At 45.0% G+C, this 20,113-nt stretch overlaps 2 protein-coding genes across 2 annotated transcripts in view; one reads left to right on the top strand and one right to left on the bottom strand.

Moving 5' to 3' along the window:
* Positions 1-10,794, top strand: part of Gpld1 (glycosylphosphatidylinositol specific phospholipase D1) — a 48,443-nt gene extending 37,649 nt beyond the window's left edge. The window contains exons 19-26 of the mRNA XM_028776328.1: positions 960-1,101; positions 2,538-2,646; positions 2,724-2,817; positions 4,060-4,239; positions 4,741-4,901; positions 6,960-6,986; positions 7,076-7,126; positions 10,050-10,794. Coding sequence (XP_028632161.1) covers positions 960-1,101; positions 2,538-2,646; positions 2,724-2,817; positions 4,060-4,239; positions 4,741-4,901; positions 6,960-6,986; positions 7,076-7,126; positions 10,050-10,136 — 851 coding nt within the window. The 3' untranslated portion in view covers positions 10,137-10,794. The remainder of the gene's footprint in view (positions 1-959; positions 1,102-2,537; positions 2,647-2,723; positions 2,818-4,059; positions 4,240-4,740; positions 4,902-6,959; positions 6,987-7,075; positions 7,127-10,049) is intronic.
* Positions 7,561-20,113, bottom strand: part of Mrs2 (magnesium transporter MRS2) — a 25,760-nt gene continuing 13,207 nt past the window's right edge. The window contains exons 7-11 of the mRNA XM_028776335.1: positions 18,586-18,709; positions 16,827-16,979; positions 16,239-16,356; positions 15,138-15,251; positions 7,561-14,654 (exon numbers count right to left, since the gene is read on the bottom strand). Coding sequence (XP_028632168.1) covers positions 14,544-14,654; positions 15,138-15,251; positions 16,239-16,356; positions 16,827-16,979; positions 18,586-18,709 — 620 coding nt within the window. The 3' untranslated portion in view covers positions 7,561-14,543. The remainder of the gene's footprint in view (positions 14,655-15,137; positions 15,252-16,238; positions 16,357-16,826; positions 16,980-18,585; positions 18,710-20,113) is intronic.

The following is a 20,113-nucleotide window of genomic DNA, read 5'->3' as shown; positions in this document are numbered from 1 at the left end:
TCCTGCTATGGCTGACAACCTGAGTTCAGTCTCCAGAACCCATATGGTGGAGGGAGAGAATGGACTCCTGAAATGGTCTTTGACCTCCACATGGATGTCGAGGCACGTGGGACACACACACACACACACACACACACCACACATACACCACACATACATACACACACACACACACACCACACACACACACACACGCACACGCACGCACACTTACGCACGCACACACACACACACGCACACACCACACATACATACACACACACACCACACATACACACACTCACGCACGCACACACACACACACGCACATGCATGCATATACACACACACACATAAATATTTAATAAATAATGATCACCGAGTATACAACAGGTCACCTGGCTTCTTGATCCACATAGAAAGGGTCAAGCGGTTATTTGCATAGCTTCAGAGCGAAACAGAAACACTGAAGGCTGAGTCCAAGCCATCCCAGTTGCTCCAAGTGCCCTGAGAAGGCTTTTCTAAAGTAGTATCCTTACCCTATGGAAATGGGCTCCTGAAACACACTTCTTGTCTAAAGTGTGACATCTACTAATAATGCTGGCGTCCTGGGATCCATATATAACAAACAAGTTCTGCAGAATCTCAGCCGGGACCTGGTTCTTATATGCTCATAAACAGGACCCTTCCCTCCTACTCCAGGTCCTCCCTCAGAAGAGGAGTAGGTACCACTCATTCAGTCATACAGAGGGCTGTTTTTAAGTCAGGGTCTCGTACTTCCAGGCTAGCCTCAAACTGCATATAGCCAAGGATGACTTTGAACTCTTGATCCTTCTGCCTCCACATCCTAAGTTCTTTGATTATAGATGTGTGCCACCATGCCTATAACACATTTTCTTTGTTTCTTTCATGTTCATTTATTGGGATTGGGTTTCACTGATGGTTTGATTGGTTGGTTGATGGAGACTGGTGTTCTTTAGATTCACTGACTTTGGAGGAAGCTGACTGGAAGGTGGACGGGGAGGAGGACTATTCGTGGTTTGGATACTCCCTTCATGGGGTCAGAGTGGCAAATAGAAGCCTGCTGCTGATTGGGAGCCCAACCTGGAAAAATGTCAGCAGGTCAGTGTTGACATTCAGAGGAAACAAGGAACCTAAGGGAGGAAGCCAGCTATTGGGGACCTCGTTAAGTGTGAAGTGTGAAGAAGGAGGCAAATGGTCACTGCCCTTAGAAGGAACCGCTGCTCTGGAGGGAGGCTGCAGGCTTTCATCTGAGAAGCTGCAATGACTTGCAAGAACCACCACAACAAACTCCTCAGCCAAGGAGTTTAAACACAGAAATATCTCATTTTACTATTCTGAAAGCTGGAAGTCCCAGATCAAAGTGTGGACCAGGATCTGCCCGTTTGGCTTATATACAGCCGTCTGTGTTAGAGTCATCCCTGCAAGACATGGCACTTTCAAAGGAAAAATAGCTTATTCTTTTTAAAAAATCTTTGTATACAGGGCCCTCAGAGACCAGAAGAGAGTATTGGATTCCCCTGAAACTGGAGTTACAGCCAGTTGTGAGACACCATGTAGGTGCTGGGAATTTAGCCCCAACCCCATAGAAGAGCAACCAGTGCTCTTAACAGCTGAGTCATCTCTCCAGCCCCAGAAATAGTTTATTCTTGAGCCTCATATGACTGACTGGGGCACAGGGACACAAATTTAAGTTGTTCAAATAACACGTTCGAATGCAGAAATGGTTTCATTGAAATTACGTTAGTTACAGAACAAAAGAAAGTAAGAAACCAAAGCATTCTTTCCAAAAAAGTTGGTGGAAACAGCAGGTAGGTTACAGAAGCTCAAGGGGACTCTGCTGGCGTCAGGGGCTTTCTGAAGATGTTTAGCCTGTGAGTTGTTGGGAGATAGTTGCCTAAGGCTTTTAAAGGGTTTTAACTAAGAGTCACAGAGATGCTAGGTCAGACACAGAGATGGGCAGTAAGTGGCAGCCATTAAGCAAACTAAAAGCCCCAGGCCACTTGGCTCTGGATCTGCGGCATTACAAGCAGGAAGCAAGCCAGTCATTTGGCCACATAGAGACTAATTGGAGTGGTTTCCTTGACCTCCACCCTGGGAGTATCACAGCCCTCTGGTGTCAGTGTACTAATCTGTTCATATAAGGACTAAGTACTATTGGATTATTGCTCTCCCCAATGTTCTGCTTTTCACTCCGTGATCCTTTTAAAGACATTGCCTCCAGCACAGTGTATTCTGAAGTCCTGGCCATCAGGACTTCCACCTAGGACACCAGCAGTGGGGAGGGCCATGAATGTGATCCGACCACTGGTAGTAGGAGGCTCTGCTTTTGCTGCAGAGAGGAGGTGGACAGTTGATGTAAGACCTGGGAGCCTCCATGTTAGTGAGATTAACTTCATAGGAGCCAATGCCTGCAGTTCAGGATCACAAGACAGAGTCCAAGGGTCTACATAGTGGGGCGAGGCTTCTTTCCTGGACACTGAACCCCTTGAGGACCAGCGTCCTGCATCTGTCACTAACCATTGTGTTCTCCCCAGGATGGCACGCTCAAGTCACAAAAAGAACCAAGAGAAAAAGAGCCTGGGAAAGGTGTATGGCTACTTTCTCCCAAACCGCCAGAGTGCAATCACCATCTCGGGAGATAAGGTACTGCAGTCTTCCTTTCCAGGACCACGTGCTGCATTGAGCTTGCTTCATCGGTAACAATCAACTGTTTTTTGCAGACAATGGGCAAGCTGGGTACTTCCCTGTCCAGTGGTTATGTGAGGGTGAATGGGACCCTAACCCAAGTCCTGCTGGTTGGAGCCCCTACTCATGGTAGGTCACCCACATCCCCTGAGGCTTTTTGACCATATTGCCTTGACAGAAGGTCATGGGAACTTGCCAGGCACAAGTGGACTTAAGTGCTTCCTGTTTAAAAGTCATGGATAGCAAGTTGTGTAACCTCTCTGAACTTCATTTACAAAATGGCTGTAGTGCTGATATTTCAAAAGTTGTTGAAATGATGCATGAAAGTGTGTTGAAAACTCCCACACTAGGACGCCAGAGCTAGAGAAGAGCTGTTTTGTTTTGTTTCTGTTTTTGTTATTGAGACAGAATTTAGCCCAACCTTACCAGAAACTTGGAATTGACTCTGCTGGTCCCCACTCCTGCAGGCCAAGCAGAGGCAGGAGGATCAGAGGGGTTCAAGGCCAGCCTCTGCTATGTAGTGAGTTTGAGAGTACCCTGGGATACGTGAGACTGTCTCAACAAACACACCCCAAAATTATGGGATCGACAAATGTCTCAGTTCTAGCACTCAAGTCATGTGGCTCACAATTGCCTGTAACTCCAACTCCAGGGGATCCAGTGCCACCTTCTGGCTCCTACTGGCACTCGCTCACACACATAGATATACAGAATAAATATACACATACACAGACTAAATATTTAAAAAGCTTAACTCACATTTCTAAAAAATTTAAGTTATTTTTATTATTTTTAAAATTTTTAGTTTTGGGCTAGTCAAGTCCTTTAATAATGCTGGCCACTTGCAGCATGTGGGGGTTGGGAAGAAGGTGTACTTTTCTTTCTTAACTTTATTCATATCATATCGTAAGCATGCTCTATGTCAAATATTCTTCAAAAATATGGTTGTTCTTCCATATACACTGTTTTTCTCACTTGTACCTGCTACTATCCTTTGAGGGGAACAGTCGGGAGGGAAATGCTTTGACGTTGTTCTGGAGGAGGGGCTGAGCCTTAGGCACATACCTGGGAAAATGAACTAACTTTCTGATACGACAGGTACTGGATTCTCAGGGTGTTCCCTGACACCATCCCTGCATAGTGCCAAACTGTTTCCCAGAATGATTGCTTCCTGTAGGCGGGGAAAAAGACTTCAGTAGTGAGCCTGTATCTGGCAGAGGTTTGGCTGCGGGGTCACTGCATGGTTGGGACGGGACAGTGTGAGAACAGGCTGCACTTGAAGCGCCTACATGCTTGGGACACAAATGGGTCTCGGGTGGGGTCCTGTCTCCCCACTCTTACGATGCTAGGAGGCCCTGTGGCTTGTTTCAGATGACGTGTCTAAAATGGCATTCCTAACCATGACCCTGCACCAGGGTGGAGCTACTCGGATGTATGAGCTAGCCCCTGAGAAGACACAGCCCGCTTTGCTCAGCACCTTCAGCGGAGACCGACGATTTTCTAGATTTGGTAGTGTTCTACACCTGACTGACCTGGATGATGATGGCTTAGGTAAGGCTGGGAAAGTGACTTTAGCTAACACTATCTCCCTTCGTACTCTATGGACCTGTGTCCCAGTTAGATGGACTAGCTTCTGCCTCCTCATCCAGTGGTCCAAGAGACATTTTTTTTTTAAGACACCACCTCACTTAGTTCAGGTTTGCTTCTAAGCTCGTCGTGCAGCCAAGGCTCATTTTCAACTCTTGATCCTCCTGCCTTTATCTCCCAAACGGTGGCACTACATCTGTGTGGCACACCTGGCTTCAAGGGCTTCTATAGACTTGAACTTAGATTCATACAGACAAGCTGCATTTCCTGAAGACTTAGTGGGAGGGTCACCTGCTGTTATTGATAGATGAGAAAGTGGGAAACGAAGGCTTTTAACTGACTTTGGAGCAGCCATGGCAGACTGAAGGGCGTGCTGATTCCCTGTGGGAGGTAGGCTAGGGATCCAGAGGTGGAGGGGGGAAGGCTCATAGGAGTCTAAGGCTTCTTTCCACTTTCTGTTAACAGATGAGATCATCATGGCTGCCCCACTGAGGATAACAGATGTCACTTCTGGACTGCTTGGGGGAGAAGATGGGCGAGTGTACATTTATAATGGCATGTATACCACCTTAGGTGACATGACAGGCAAATGCAAGTCCTGGATGACTCCATGTCCAGAGGAGAAGGTAAGGGAGGCCTGTGGAGTCCACAATGGGGAAGGTCCGGTGCCTAGTCACCTGTCAGGGGTGTGCTTACAGCTGTGCTGGTAGCCTCTAGAGCTGGAACCCAGTTGGACTTGGTTCTTGTTCACAGCTGACCATGGCCTTCGTAGGTGCCCAGGGCAGGGTGCTAAAGGAGGTGCTGGCCACATTGGAATTTCACTAAAAACTGCAGCCTTTGGTTTTTTTGGGTATTGCTTCTTTACTTCTTTCTCTGGTGGCTTTCCTTACGTCTCCAAGCATTCAGCTTGGCCATCATTATTTGTTATTATTATCTTTCTTAAATTTAAAAATTAAGGTGTACTGGCGTATGCCTTTTGACCCCAGCACCCAGGACACAGAGGCATTTAAGTTTTTGTGAGATTGAAACTAGCCTGGTCTACATAGTAAGTTCTCTGCCAGGGCTACGAAACAAAGTGGGACTTTGTCTCAAAAACAAATAAAAATGATTTTTTTAAATGGCAAAATTAGAGTTTAGTGTGAAAAGATGTAGAACATACAGAAATACAAAGAAGAAATACAAAGAGGAACATTAAGACTAACCTACTTAGAGTTCTACAGAGCTTTCCCCTGTAGCCAGAGTACATAATCTTCTAGTATCTTCTACAATTTGAAATGTTAGTATTGCAGAGCTTGCGGGGAGGAAGCAGGGTCTTGCTATGTAGTCCGGTTTGGCCTGGAACCTGTGGTAGACTCCCTGTGTCTGCCTCACCGGTGCAGGGATCCCAGGCTAGCAGTGCCATGTCCTACTTAGTGTGCACACAACGAAGCACTGTGTGGAGCTGAAGCCACATCAAAGCTATGAAGCTACTTTGATGCCAAGGACAGACAAAGAGCCTGGAGGACAGAGGGCTTCTGTTTAAGACACACTGCTGATGGCAGCCAAGGACCTGTACTAAGGCCTGTTTCTAACACTTGCTAACCAATAGGATCACAACATGGGTGTTTTGTTCACAAAATTAACTTGTTTAAAGTATAGTCTAGGCTGGTCTCAAACTTCCCACTTCTACCCCCGAAGTGCTGGGTTCTAATCAAACAGTATGCAAGCTGAGCATCCCGAGTCTAAAATCTGAAATTCTGAAAAGCAAAGACTTCTCAAGATCTGACATGATCAAGTGGAGATTCTACAGTAGGGGACTGGTCTCATGTACAGAAGTCATTAGCATACTGTATAGAACTGTCAGGCTGTGGGCCTGAAGATATATCTCCTGTTTAGTCTCAGGCCCATCCTCTGGACATCTCACTATGTATCTGTAGATACTTCACAACCAGAAAGATTCCAAATCCAAACTTCTGGACCCAGGCATTCTGAAAAGGAGCATTCACCTCATTGAGAACATTGTTGGGTCAGTGAGGTGGCTCAGTGTCTAAAGGAGCCTGCTGCCAAGCCTGAGGGCCTAGGACCCACATGGTAGGAGAGAACCTACTCTCAAGTTGTCCTCTGACTTCCACATGCATGCCTTGGCACATCTGCACGCACAACCCAAGTAAAACAAGTAAAGAGCAAAACACAAAAGACAGCAGCCTAGAGCCTAGATTTTATGGAAAGGTACACCTTGTTCTAGAGGGATGTAGATACAGTGGTAATGGCGATAACCCTCGTACCCCAAAGGCAGAAGCAGGAGGACTAGGAATTCAAGGACAGCCTTGGCTATATAGTGACTTTGTGGCCAGCCTGGATTACATGAGATCCTGCTAAGAAGGGATGGAGAGGGGTTCTATTATCTGCCAACTCTTTTGTCTTGGACTAAACCCATTTAACTGACTTTCCTGAAGTGATCACTAATCATTGTGGCTAATTCTATTATGAACCATGGGGCAAACATTCCCATGTAAATGACTTCTTACAACACATTAGGTTTTAGGATCTAGGCTTCTATAAATGGAATTTCTAGGTTAAAGGGCATACTTGGAAGAACTGGAAACATTGAAATATGAGCATGAAGCTGTCAGACCGGCTCAAAGCTCTGCATGAGTAGTAATTATGTACCTGTGCTAATGTCTCCCTGCTGCTTTTTCTTCCAGGCACAGTATGTACTAATTTCTCCAGAGGTAAGTACCTGAAGGTCTGACACCCTCGCCCCAGCCCCTTGTACTTACAGGAACTGCTTAACAAATCCTGGTGTGCGTGTGTTTTATAGGCAAGTTCAAGGTTTGGGAGCTCGCTCGTGTCTGTGCGGTCTAAGGAAAGGGTGAGTACAGGACCTGTGCTGTGACATCAGATCTGATAAATCCCTTCTTAGTTTAGAAAAGAAAGGAACACATGAACTTAACCCTGCTACTTTTTAAGTGTGAGACTTCCCTTCCCTGCCCCCACTGCTGCTCTACAGCAGAGCTTAACAGGGGATAGCCTTGTAGGTCAACTATACTTGACCTTTTAAAAACAACCATCCTATTTTAAATAGTTGAAAGACTATTTCCTGACAGGAAGTCTTTATGAATCTTGAATGTCGGAGTCCATGACTTAAGGGTATTTGCTGTGGTGCTGAGAGCATGCTCTCATTCCTGATCTGTGGCTGTACTCACAGCACTGCAGCTTCTGAGACTGAGTTCTCACATAGCCTCAGATATTACCTGGCCCTTTATGATATTTGCAGATCACTGCAATGACAATGTTCAGACTGCCGACTTTTAAAAAATGTTTATTTGTATGTGTTACAAATACACTTGTGATGCTCAGAGGACCAGGGGAGAACTTTGGTTCTCTCTTCCCACCATTCAGGTCGCAGAGACTGAACGTAGGCTGTCAGGCTGGGCAGCAACCTGATGGGTGACATCCTGGGTGCTGGTCAGATGAGTCTAGACCAGTGGTCCTCAATCTTCTAAATGCTGCAATCTTTTAATACAGTTCCTCATGTTGTAGTGACCCTCAACCATAAAATTATGGTTGTTGCTACTTTGTAATTGTAATTTTGCTACTGATACGAATTGTAATGTAAACATCTGTATATTCTGATGGTCTTAGGCAACCCCTGTGACAGGGTCATTCGATCCCCAAAGAGGTCACAACCCACAGGTTGAGGACTGCTGGTATAGACAGACACCCGCCATGGCTGCACTCTTATACACCTTAGTTCCTCTCAAATAAGGACTTCCCAATAGTTATACAATACTCTATTTTTTTGGACATTCCATAATTCAGTTAAACTATACTCTCATATTTATGTTATTTCCATTTTTCACTATTGCCGATAGTGCTGTAGTGAACATTCTTGCACCTATATTTTTTACATAATTATGCAAATATCCTTGTAGACAAGAAACACAGCAATGGAATTCCTAAAGGATCCATACATTTAATATTACATTTTAATACATATAGATTTAAGGAATTTACCTTAATATATACTACTCAAGAGCTGGTAACTCATGCCTGTAATCCCAGCACTTGGAAATCTGAGGTAGGAGTCTGAGGCCAGCCTGGGACTCAAGAGTTCCAAGTTAGCCTGAGTTACAGTGAGACCCCATGTCAAAACAAAGGAAACCACGAAGGCATTTGCTCAGCTCAGCACTGGTATTGTAGGACTGTACTAGGCTATTAAACAAAGACAGGATGATGATTGCTCATGAAGACACACAGGTCTATGAGACTGGCATAGGACGAATGGCTGAGGGACAGTGTGAGCAGGAAGAGTCCTAACTGTGGCAAGCCCTATGCTGGTGAAGACAGCATTCTGGTAAAGGCTTAGGAGGTGCTCGGCAGGCTTGCAGTGAAGCTGCCCTCTGGTGGCTAACAGTCCTCACTGACAGACAGCCCTGATGGAATTCAGGGTTGGCTACTAGAAACAGCAGTCATTAAGCTTGTGGAAGGATTCTCTAAAGGATATGCTTGGCTTTTACTTACAATTTTATGCATTTTAAAAAAGTTAGACATTGTCATGAACACTGACCAAGGGTAGTGGTGATCAAGGTCATCTGAAAGGACTTTACGGTTAACTCTGGTCTGTGCAGTTTCACACGTTAGCCTTCCTAATTGCAGGTCACTCACGTGTGTCAGTATTAACATTTTCCCAGCTCACACCTGAGACAGGGTATTAAAGCTCAGTGGCCTTTTCTGAGACCTGAGGTAGGACTCTCATATCTGGTGGAACTGGCAGTCTGGAGACTTGCCTAAGAACACTGCCACTGTTTCTGTGCTTCTTAAGCCTGCCCATGTTGGCTGGTGAGCCTCAGCAGGACATTAGCTCCACTTCACTGGACAGCAGAGAAGACAGAACAGACAGGGCCTAGTCTCCCTCTTACAGCTTAGATGAAAGGATAAAATGCAGCATCAATGTACAATGACCTAGGGATACAGACAGTGGCTGTCTATACAGAACTTACGGTTCTTGAGAGGGCTCCTGAGATGGTTAGACCAGGGAGATGGCAAGCAGCCAGGAAGGTTAACTTTAGGGGAAGAACATGGTTTGACCAGGAAATAGAAAAGGAGACTTAGAATCTAGCCAAATAAAAGCACATTTAGTAAATTAGTAATTACATAAATGGGGAAGAGAAGAAATTATCATTTTGCCAATTGAAAAGATTCTCTCTTGTGTTGACTGACCCTGGGGTATTAGGAGGTGCCAGCAAGGGCCCCACCTAGAATCCTGTAAGGGCATAATCCATTGCTGCCATTATCATCATTTTGGGACTGTTAATGTTAAAATGCTACACCTGCTGTCTAAAGTGCTATCAGCCAGCATGATCAGCTACACGTCACCTACCAACAAAGATCTAAAATAACTTTTGGCAATTTCCAAAAATCAAATTTTAACTGTTGCAAAGATTTGCCATTAATAAAATGGTTCACAACCTGCAGCAGATTTTGGAGAGAATTTTGAAAGTGAGCTTGAAAACCTCTTAGGCAGCAGGGATGCTGTGTGAAGGTAGCCCGTGCAAGTCCTCGTCACTCCAGATGTGCTCACATGCACTGCAGTGAGGTTCTGGGGGTCAACTTACACAACAGTGGTTTTCGGAACTTAACAGATCTGAGAAAGTGTCCTCAGAACAAAGAGAGAGAGACACAAGGGTCTGTGGGGTATGGCCAGTATTGCTTTCCTGTGCACTTCAAAGCACAGTATGATGTCTGCCTCATGGCCAGAATGACACTAGTGCTGTCTATATTGTCCTCCACAGAACCAAGTGGTTGTGGCTGCAGGCAGGAGTTCTTGGGGAGCCCGGCTCTCTGGGGCACTTCATGTCTACAGCCTCAGCTCTGATTGAAGACGTCACTCTCCTCTTCAGCCCCTCTCTCTTGAGCCATGTCATCTCCAGGATGGACAGAGCAGTCCTCCAGTAGAGCTACGGTGAAAACTGATAGAGGCGGGGTTCCTGGGACAGCCAGGCTACCTGGAAATGCGGGCAGCTATGTGTGGACACCAGATGATAGGGAGCAGCAGACTCTGAGGTCAAGTCCCCTCTAAAGCTCTTTTGAATCCTCTGAGCTTGTTGCCTGTGCTTGGGACTTTATCAACCCACCTCCTTTTCTGTAGGAATACCCGTCTCTCTTGCCTAGAAAGGGTATAGTTAGCTCTTAACACTCCATATAATTGTTCCTATAAAAATCCTTGTTAGTGGTGGCTGGTCCTATTTGGATCTTAAATGTACCCCAAATCTCCTATGTTGAAGGCTTGGTCTTCAGCTTAAAGAAGGTAGGAACTCTGGAGTAGGACTTTGTTGAAGGAAGTTATGCTATTGGGGCTTACCAGAACCCCAAGTCCTTCCTTGCCTCTCTGCTGCCAGCTGCCATGCCATGAGCAGCTCTCCTCTGCCATGACATACTGCTTCTTTCCCAGGCCCAAAGCAACAGGGCCAAGCACCCTGGAGCTGACATGGCTGAAAACTGTGAACCAAAATAAACATTTCCTCTTGTTAAGCTCTTTATCATGGGAATTTTGTCATATGGACAGACAATGTCTGGTGAGAACACAGAGGGAGGAAGAGAGGGGCATGGGGAAGGAGCTACACTGGTCTCTCCTCACTGTGGATCTCTGCTCACATTTTATACTGTGGAGGACAACTTCAGACACTAAGGTTTGATGAGTTGTCTCCCACCTCACAGAAGTCTGGAGCTGGTTGTTTCTCACCACCGTGGTTTTAAGTCTTACAGAGTGCTGAGGCTTTTCTGTGCTAGGCTGTGAGCTGCATCAACAAGCAGAAAGGTGTGGTGTGGCCTGAGCCCAGGGTGACCATAAGGGATCAGCAAGGGACTTAGTGGAAGTGGGCTTTGGCTTCACTTGTTCTTGGGCTATTCTTTAGGGTAGCTTCTCTGTGCCAGCCCCACAGTGTGGCTTCAGGAGAAATTTGCCAGCACATATACCTGCTAACAGTGACTAGCTGGTTCTGTGTCACCCAAGGGGATAGCATTCCTTCTGATCCTAGGAATAATACCAAGTGGTGAGGGAAATGATGACAGTGACAGCTCCTACTCAGAGAGAGATCCCTCTGCAGAGAGAATGAGGAAGGGACCAAGGAGAATCAATTCCACTGAGATGGCTCACAACGGAGGAGAAGGAGGGACAGGAAAGACACCCTGGAAGGAAGGCATAGCTCATGCTCCAGACTAGTTGCTGTGTGTACTCTACAGCCCCCTAAGGCACAGCAGGGAGCACAAAGGAATTTTGGTTTAATTAGTGGTTCAACCTATTTAAAGAACACAGCCAGCAGAAGGGTCATTGTTTTGGTACAGGGATAGCAAATCAGCAAACATAAATGGCAAGGTTAACCCAGAGCCTCATGCACAGTAGGAGGGGCTCCCCCAACCCCTGCTGATGCTCTAGCCACCAAGTGCCAGTGATTTTGCTCTGTAATGGATGGATGAGAGCCTGTCTAAACGTGGCCACAGGATTTGTCTTTCGCTCAATGTCTGAGCATAGCATGTAACAGGCATCAGGTAAAGAAAGCTTGAAGCTTACAGAAATCTAAACATATCTTCAAGTTGACAGGATACTTAATATATTGACTCTTCTGTGACAAAGTAAATGCTACACTCACCTTTGAAGGTCAACCTAAAGAATATAGAAAAACCTGATACAGACAAAATATTAGCAGTCTGCACATTATCCTCAACAAGTGAATTAAAATCTCCTTCCTCCAAGCACTAACTGGTTCTAAGATTCAGCCCCACAATGCTTAAGTGACTCAGATGGAGCTAAGCTAAAACAACCTTCTAATACACTTCCTGATCTTTACCTCAAGACACCAACAGACATTTACATATTGGTTTTCTAACTTTCTCTATACATTTTCAAGGCTTCAAGATTGGAATTGCTTTATGCCTTATTGTCCCAGACTATGAAGTTGGAATGACAGCTCTGCAGAGAGCTCAGGTCTCTAGACCTCGTTCCAACCCTTCTATTAGATAACCTCTTTGGCCATTACCGAAGTTACCACACTAAAGTTCAAATGCAGCTTCACTGTGGCCATTCCAAAAGATGGAGCTGAGTGCAGCTCCTGGATCCCACCATGAAGCAGCCTATTAGTGTGAGCTGTTAAGCTACTCCACAGTCTGTTGTCAGGAATCACTTCATAGGATGACCTCTGCTCTGCCCACACTGGCTCAGAGGCTCTGAACGTAAGGACAGAAAGTATTACACTTCTTTGCTCACACTCGATGTGTGACTGCTTGCTCAATCATAACACTGAGTATTTGATATTTTACATTTCCTTTAAGAAGCATTTTTACTCAAAAACCCTACTTGACATAACCACCTTTAAAAATTTTACAAACTACCAGTTCCATCCTCTTATCTGAGGCAAAATAATTACATTTTGTCCCTCTGCTAAGAGGAACATGACTAATCAAGACATTTACTTTATTTAAGCTCATAAACTAACACTACAAGGAAAAATGAGATTCAATCCTGTCTGACCTGGGATCAAATGGACTTCAGTTCCTCATGGATCTCAGCTGAGCAAAACCTAGGACTTCACAGTGTAAGATTCCACAGCAGTGGAGTGCTCTGTGTGCTGAAGAGGGTGTGAAATCTGGGCATCATCAAAGACAATCCTAGAGGCTGTCAAGGGTTCAGCTGCTACAATTTCCATACACACATTCTAGCATCTCACCAGAGGCCTGAAGGGGCCTCATGGCTGGGACACCAGGCCAGCTTGGCTGCCCTAGATCAGCTTCTCACAGCCCCACACAGGAGGGGAGCTTCTGTTTTATACTGGAGTAGCATCTTTTACTTCCATCACTGAAGTACCCAACAATCCTTGTGGGACACTATTAGATTAATCAGACGCCTAGTGTCTGGGGTGGGAACACTTCTTCATTATTCCTACCCTGTAAGCTAAGAGTTGCTCTGGTCTTACTGCAATCTTTGGGAGGCATACTTTTTGGTTATTGTTATGTTCTAGCACACAACCGTATGAAACCTCCTGAGAACACACACGGGCTGGCTGAATGGTTATTAGAACGACAGCTTTCAAACTTTCAGGTATGAGCGACAGGTATGAGCAGATCTGATTCTTCCCTGTGCAGCATCAGAGGGCGGATCCCAGGGCTCTGCTCATACTGGGCGAGCGAGCATTCCCATCCCACACTGTGTTTAGGCTGAGTGAGTGAGCACTCTACAGTGAGCAGCACTCCCAGCCCCACTTCACCTGGTGTTTTGAGACAGAGTCTTACATAGTCCACATGGGTCTGGAACTCACTCTATAACCTTCACTGGCCTAGAACATACTCTGTAGCCCAGGCTGGCCTCAAACTCTTTGTAATCTTCCTACTGCAGCCTTGCAAGGACTGGAAACATAGGTGGTGAACCAACCATGTCCTGCTTTGCCATTTATTTTAAATGAGAGCTTCTGATTGGGAAGATAATGCTTCCACAGTTCCTACATTAGCTATGCTCTTATTTGACAAGACCATCAGTTAACTTTTGAGAGGTAGGCAAACACATTAGCTGTCTGTATATTTTTCTCTTGGGGAGAGGGCAGCATGACAATCTCTTAAATCAGGCAATAATCAAAACAGCTATAAAATTGTAAGAGAATAAATAAACACTTTCTTTAAAACTTCACTTTCCATGGTTCTATTTATAACTAATCAAAAAAATAGTAACAATCTTGATTAATTTGAATCCAAGTATGTTGACATTAAATTATACCTCCTCTTCATTCATCTTATATATAAAAGAGAGCAAATACCTGGAAGTAAAGTTCTATCAAGTAGTGACATTCCACAGTTTGCTGCAAGGCTAACAGATCCATCAGCTCTCTTCCCTGAGTGAGAAACTGACAGGAGCATGATTCCGTGTGTGAGGAACCGAGGCCTATGACCGAGCTCAGGAAGTATGGGCTCTGCTGAGTTCCTGGGCTCCATCAGCACAAAGCTGCACTCTTCTTGATATGTATAATGGTACTGATCTAGATCAGTCTATCTCACAATAAATTAATCTATACTTTAAAAAGTCCATAAAAACAGTATTCAAAGTTGGTAGGACACAGGATTTTGGCCTTTTACAAAGAAACCTCTTTTTCTCAAAGAATTCTGAAGATGTAATCAAGTTTAGTATTATGAATGCCACAGTATTTTTAGTCAGACATAATTTAAACACCAGTTGTCTCCCCCCCCCAAAAAAAGTGATAATAGCTTCAGAAGTATAAAAATCTTTGTCTGCCAGGCTGCTGCTAGCGGCTTGCCAGGACAGTCCTGCTTGCTCCAAGTCCTTCCCGCCTGAGGCTGTTTTTCACATCCATCCTTCTATCTGACAGAAGGGTCTTTTTAGGTAAGGAGGCCATCTAAATAAAGCAGGAAAGAAATTTTAGTTTGTGTTTTTCTTAGAAGTCACTAACCAGATGGTAAGGGAAGACTATGCAGGTCAGCGCCTGTGTACTTCCTCCAGCAGTGCTGACTCCACAGACGAGGGAGGAAAGAAGGAGCAGTCCCCACGCTCATGAGAGCACTACAGCTAGCTGCATTTCAGTGCAGCTACGGGAAAGCCCAGCAGAGTGCCAAGCATCCGTCTCAGTGTAGGATTCCTGACAGTGTCCTACAGAAACCACATCATTTCTAACTGGTTCCCTGTGCTGGTCACTGCTAAGCATCTCACCTCACTTACTGCCTACATCATACACATGGTGTGGACTGGATTAACAGACAGGAAAGTAAGGAGAACTTGCACAGAGTTACAAAGCCTGTGACCACTGAAACCCAGGCTGCCTGACTCTAGGCTCAGGATTGCAGAGAACCCCCCAGTGCTGCTGTGAGCCCCAAGGCCATACCATAGGGGGCACAGGAGCTTCCAGCTGTCTTCCAAGGAAAGAAAGCAACCTCCTCCAGATGAGGCCACTTCCCATAAACATAATTCCTGTAATCAGCCAAAACACACGATGGTCCTGAAAGAAATAGTTTATTCCAGTCACAAAAGGTCAGGCTCCTCACAGACAACTCCCTGCCATTGGAAGAGCTCTCCATAAAAAGCAGCTAGGGACAAGGCCTGCAGTAAAGCCCAAAGACTATGGCCAGGACAGAGTTACTCCTCAGTCGCCCCACAACTTGGTCCTTCTGCACCTAGGACTGTGCATAATGCAACTATCAGAAAATGCTGTAAAGGCGAGGCTTGGCTTTGCAGCCCAGGCTGGCCCTGAATTCCTGGGCTTTGGAGATCCTACTGCCACACCCTACCAAAGAGTTGGCTCTGCAGGTGTGCACCACCACACCTGGATCAGAAAGGAATGCATCTTTGGGTTGAAATCCTCTTGTTTTATAGATTTGCAACTTAAGTTTCCCGAGGCTCTATTTTCTCATCTGCAAAGTAGGGAAACTATGTCTATTTTATAAAGTTGTGGTAACTACATCAGACAAGCCCTATATATGTAAACTCCCAGGTACAGAGCCAGACATACACAACTAAAATAGAATCCCTTATTCCCACTGCCTCACAGTGTGACTGTGGTAGTCAGCTTCTCCCGTGTACGTACATGTTCTAGGAAATAACACACAGGGGCCAACAGTAACTGCCTGACTTCTAAGTGAGTTATAGCCTATGTTCACATGACATCTTCATTGTCAGCTTGACTAAATTTGGAATCACTCCAGAGTTGAATTATGGGAGGGTATTCCTAGAGAGGGGGAGTCACCTGCTTCTTGTCTGCGGACAAGTGACCAGAGATGCCTTCTGCTCTGCTACTTTGCCTTCCTTGTAATGGTGGGTTGTGACTCCTTTAAACTGTGAGCCACAATGAACCTTTTGTTCCTTGTGTTGCCGTTGCCAGGTATTTTGTCACAGCAATGAGAAAGGGAACGAATATACTTCAAACGAATCTGATCATTTAAACACTATAAGATAAAATTCTGTGAGTTATTTAGAGTTGCATTCTTACCTCTTCAAGAGAAGATTCCAAATTCATGCCAAAAGCAACTCCCATTAGTCCGAAGAGTGAAAGGGAGAAGGTTCCCATGGTCAGCTGCAGATTTAACCTCATCATCACATTGCGATGGCTGGAGAGAAAACAACTCACTCAGACCAGCGCACACCCACATCCAGGAAAACCGAGGGACGGCCTGTGGGGTCACTCTTCACCTTCAAAAGAAACTCCTGTGATGGTTAATATTGTAACTTCACAAAGTTGAGAATCACCATAGAAACAAACCTCTTAACTGAGGTGGCACCTTTACCCACCCTTACCATAGGTGGCACCACTCCCTGGCTGAGGACCTGAACAGCACACAAAGGAAAGTGAGCAGAGCACAGCACTCACCTCACTGGTTCCTGACTAGGATATGACCAGCTACTTCAAGTTTCTGCTCCATGACATCCCTCACACTGTGAGTCCAAATAAACCATGCAGTCCCTCAGTGCTTTACTCAGGCCTTAGGTAACTAATAAAACCCACTATGGAGTAGTCCCAGATGTGATGGCGTGACTTCTTCCTGACCGCCGTCCTTACCACCTCTGTAGGTGCCCTCACCTGTCTAGGTTGATGAAGATGATGCTCTGGGAGTCGTCGATCAGGCCCCGCAGCTCCCGCGCCTCATTGGAGAGGTCGTCAGCTAAGTGGTAGTAGTTCTCCAGCAGCAGCTCCATCTCCTCTGCGTGGTCAATCCCAGTGCTGCTCTTCTCACTTCAGTACAGTCGACAGTCAACACACCCAACACTGTGCAACACATACTAATCTCCAACATCAGCCACCAGGTACAGAGCTAGCCTTCTCTTGTCTGTTGTCTAGCCTTGTCTCACCTGTTGTGACTGCGTCCCATTTGTGAGAAGCTATGTCAACTGATCCTAAGCATGTGGCACTCAGCCCTACTCAGCTGAGTTCCAATCACTGTGCCCATGCCCTCAATCCAAAAGACTCATGGAAACATGTCATCAGTGACTGAAAAACACAAATGTGAACTCTGATGAGAAAGCACAAACCCTAGACCATGATGGGGCACAAGAGAACCCAGACTAAGCTGAAAAGAGCGTTTTCTGGGGCTGGAAGATGTCTCAGTGGTCAAGGGTTAAGGCTCTTCCAGATGACCTGGGTTTGATTTCTAGCACCCACATGGTGGCTCATAACCATTTGTAATCTGAGAATCTACAATTCTCAGAGATCTGATGCCCACTTCTTGCCTCTGTAGGCATGAAACACACAAGTGGTACATAGACATACATGAAGGCAAAACACCTATACACATTAAAAAAAAGAATCTCCCTTTGAATACAATCAAGTACAGCAGTAGCTGATTTCATCCTCCTTGGATGAGTGAACAGAGGACCTAACTGCTGATATCTGCTTCCCTGAACATTAACATTGTCTATTCTAGCCTGTGTGGATACTAAAGCTCTGACTATGGTCTGAGGCTGTGATGCACTATAAGGTATCACCTTTCCTGCACGGTAGGTTTGGTAAAAGTGAATTGCATTGAGCCTTGGTGCCTCTACTCTCGCATGTTTGTGTGAATTAAATGTTGGGAAGAAAGGGTTGTATGTTTTGTCTTGGGGGAATTAAAAACAAAGAACTTGTTACTGTTTATGGTGTGCGAGTGATGTGGGAGTCAGAGGACAGCCGTGTGGTTGTGCCCTCCTTCACTTTTACAGGGACTCCAGGGATCCAGCTCAGGTCGGCATGTTTCACAAGCACTTCCGGCTGCTGAGCCACCTCACTAGCCCCTTTCCTCGCTTTTTAGCTAATGAAGAGCACGAGCACTTACAACTGTGCCTCTGTCTAAGACTGCACTTCTCTAAAGGCTTTGGGCCCACTACTGGAGTAGGCTCCAGTAACTTTTAAATGCAGTCTAGAATTATAGATCAGACAGTGAGTTTTGTACTCTGTGTCTGGACCTGCTTTTAGACGTTTCTAAAAAAAAAAACAAAAAAAACAAGTGATTTCTAGGTTTATAAATCAGAAAAAGTGTGTAAGCTATGTGTTTGTAACAGACGAGGCTTATGGAACCCAATCCCCACGGCATGGCTCATCCCCTCCTTACCATGCGACTGTTGCCCTTTGCTTCTCAGGGAACTTATTTCATTGTGCATATGTTGCTAAGTGATCCATTCCCTGGGGATAACTGCAATATATTTATGTTCTCTTCAGCCCATCAGCTAGAATGCCATGTGCACTCAATGCAGCCTCACTGAGGTGGGACATGTGCAACACAGTGTATAAGATGAAAAGCACCTATTCTCTATCTAGAAAAATACAGGCTCACCTGAAGGAAGAAGCAACACAAGGCTCCACTTACAAGACATCTGGGTCGCTCCACTTGGTTAGGCAGAGTTCTTCCAGCATCTCCTCCTCATCTAAGAGCTCCAAAATCGACTCTTTGAAAATTTTAATGTCCGTTTCTAACTCAGAGAGACTGTAAGAATAGTTACAAGGTAGAGATCAGCTGCATAAACTGCATCATTTCACTGTAGGTGTGGAGATAAGTAATCAGCCTATCAGTGTACATGGTAAGAAACATTTCACTAATAATGCAAATTAACTATTCCCAAAACCAAACAAATTAGTAAAATTATACAACTCTATATATACAACTTTGGTGGCTTTCAAGGTTATGCATTCTAGAGACTTAAGGCTAAGGTAAAACACATGGACATTACGCTTAGCTAAGGACTCTGCTGAATTAGGTCAGAGGATGGAGGATGGCTGAAGAGGATGGCGCACTGAGGAGGTTTATAGGAGGCTGGTTACTGGTAAGACAAAGAGGTCAGAGAAGTGGTTCGTAATCTTGCTTGTGAGAGTCACACAGGAAGGGCTGGACAGACTATTCAGTTTTTATGTGTAGTTCTGAAGGGTGAATCAATGTCCTCGTTCATGACAAAGGCAAAGGCTCTTTCAGATTACTTACACCCCTGGCCCTACTGCTTTTTGAGAGAGGGTATCACTCTGTAGCCTAGAATGGCGTCTAATTTGAGGCAATCCTCCTGCTTTAGACTGCTGAGTGCTGGGATTACATGTGAGGTACCATACTTAGCTATACACATTTTTTTTTAAAAAATTACTTATATTTATGTGTCTTTGTGTGCTTATGCCATGTGTCCTAATGTGTGTCTACTGAGGCCAGAGTGTTGGCTTCTTGGAGCTGGAGTTACAGGTGGTTGTGGGCCACCTGGTATGGGTTCTGGGAATGGAACTCAGGGCCTGTGAAAGAGCATTATATTAGCCATTGAACCACCTCTCCAGCTAGGAGCTTAGATATTCTTAACTGATAAAAATACTCTAACAATGGATCAACAACACAAACAACAGCGCATTTTAAATTTTTAACTGAGAATGGAGGCTTAAGGGATAGATGGCTGAGCAGTTCAGATCACTTGCTGTTCTTGCAGAGGATCCAAGTTTGGTTCCCGGCACCCATATGATGGCTCATAATCATCTGCAACTCAACTCCAGGAGATCTGATGTCTTCTGAACTTCTCAGGTACCAGGCACACACACAGTACACATTTAAGTATATGCAGGCAAAACGACCATACACATAAAATAAATAAACATTAATTTTAGTTTTAAACTAGGGCCAGTAAGAAGAGTCAAGAAGGTCAGGGTGCCTATTGGAAAACCTGATGACCTATGATCAATTCACGGGATTTACATGGCGGAAGGAGGGAACCAATTCCAACAAACTTTCCTACTTTCCTGACTTCCACATGTACATATATTCTCCCCCCAATAAAGATTTAATAAAAACTAATTTTATTTATATATATATAGTTAGTTTTAATATATATATATATATGTATATATATACACACACACACACACACACA

This window comes from Grammomys surdaster, unplaced genomic scaffold (genome assembly GCF_004785775.1).
Source record: "Grammomys surdaster isolate TR1022 unplaced genomic scaffold, NIH_TR_1.0 267, whole genome shotgun sequence".
Taxonomy (NCBI): Eukaryota; Metazoa; Chordata; class Mammalia; order Rodentia; family Muridae; genus Grammomys; species Grammomys surdaster.
Note: the sequence above shows the minus strand (reverse complement) of the source record. Positions and strands in the feature narration are given on the sequence as shown.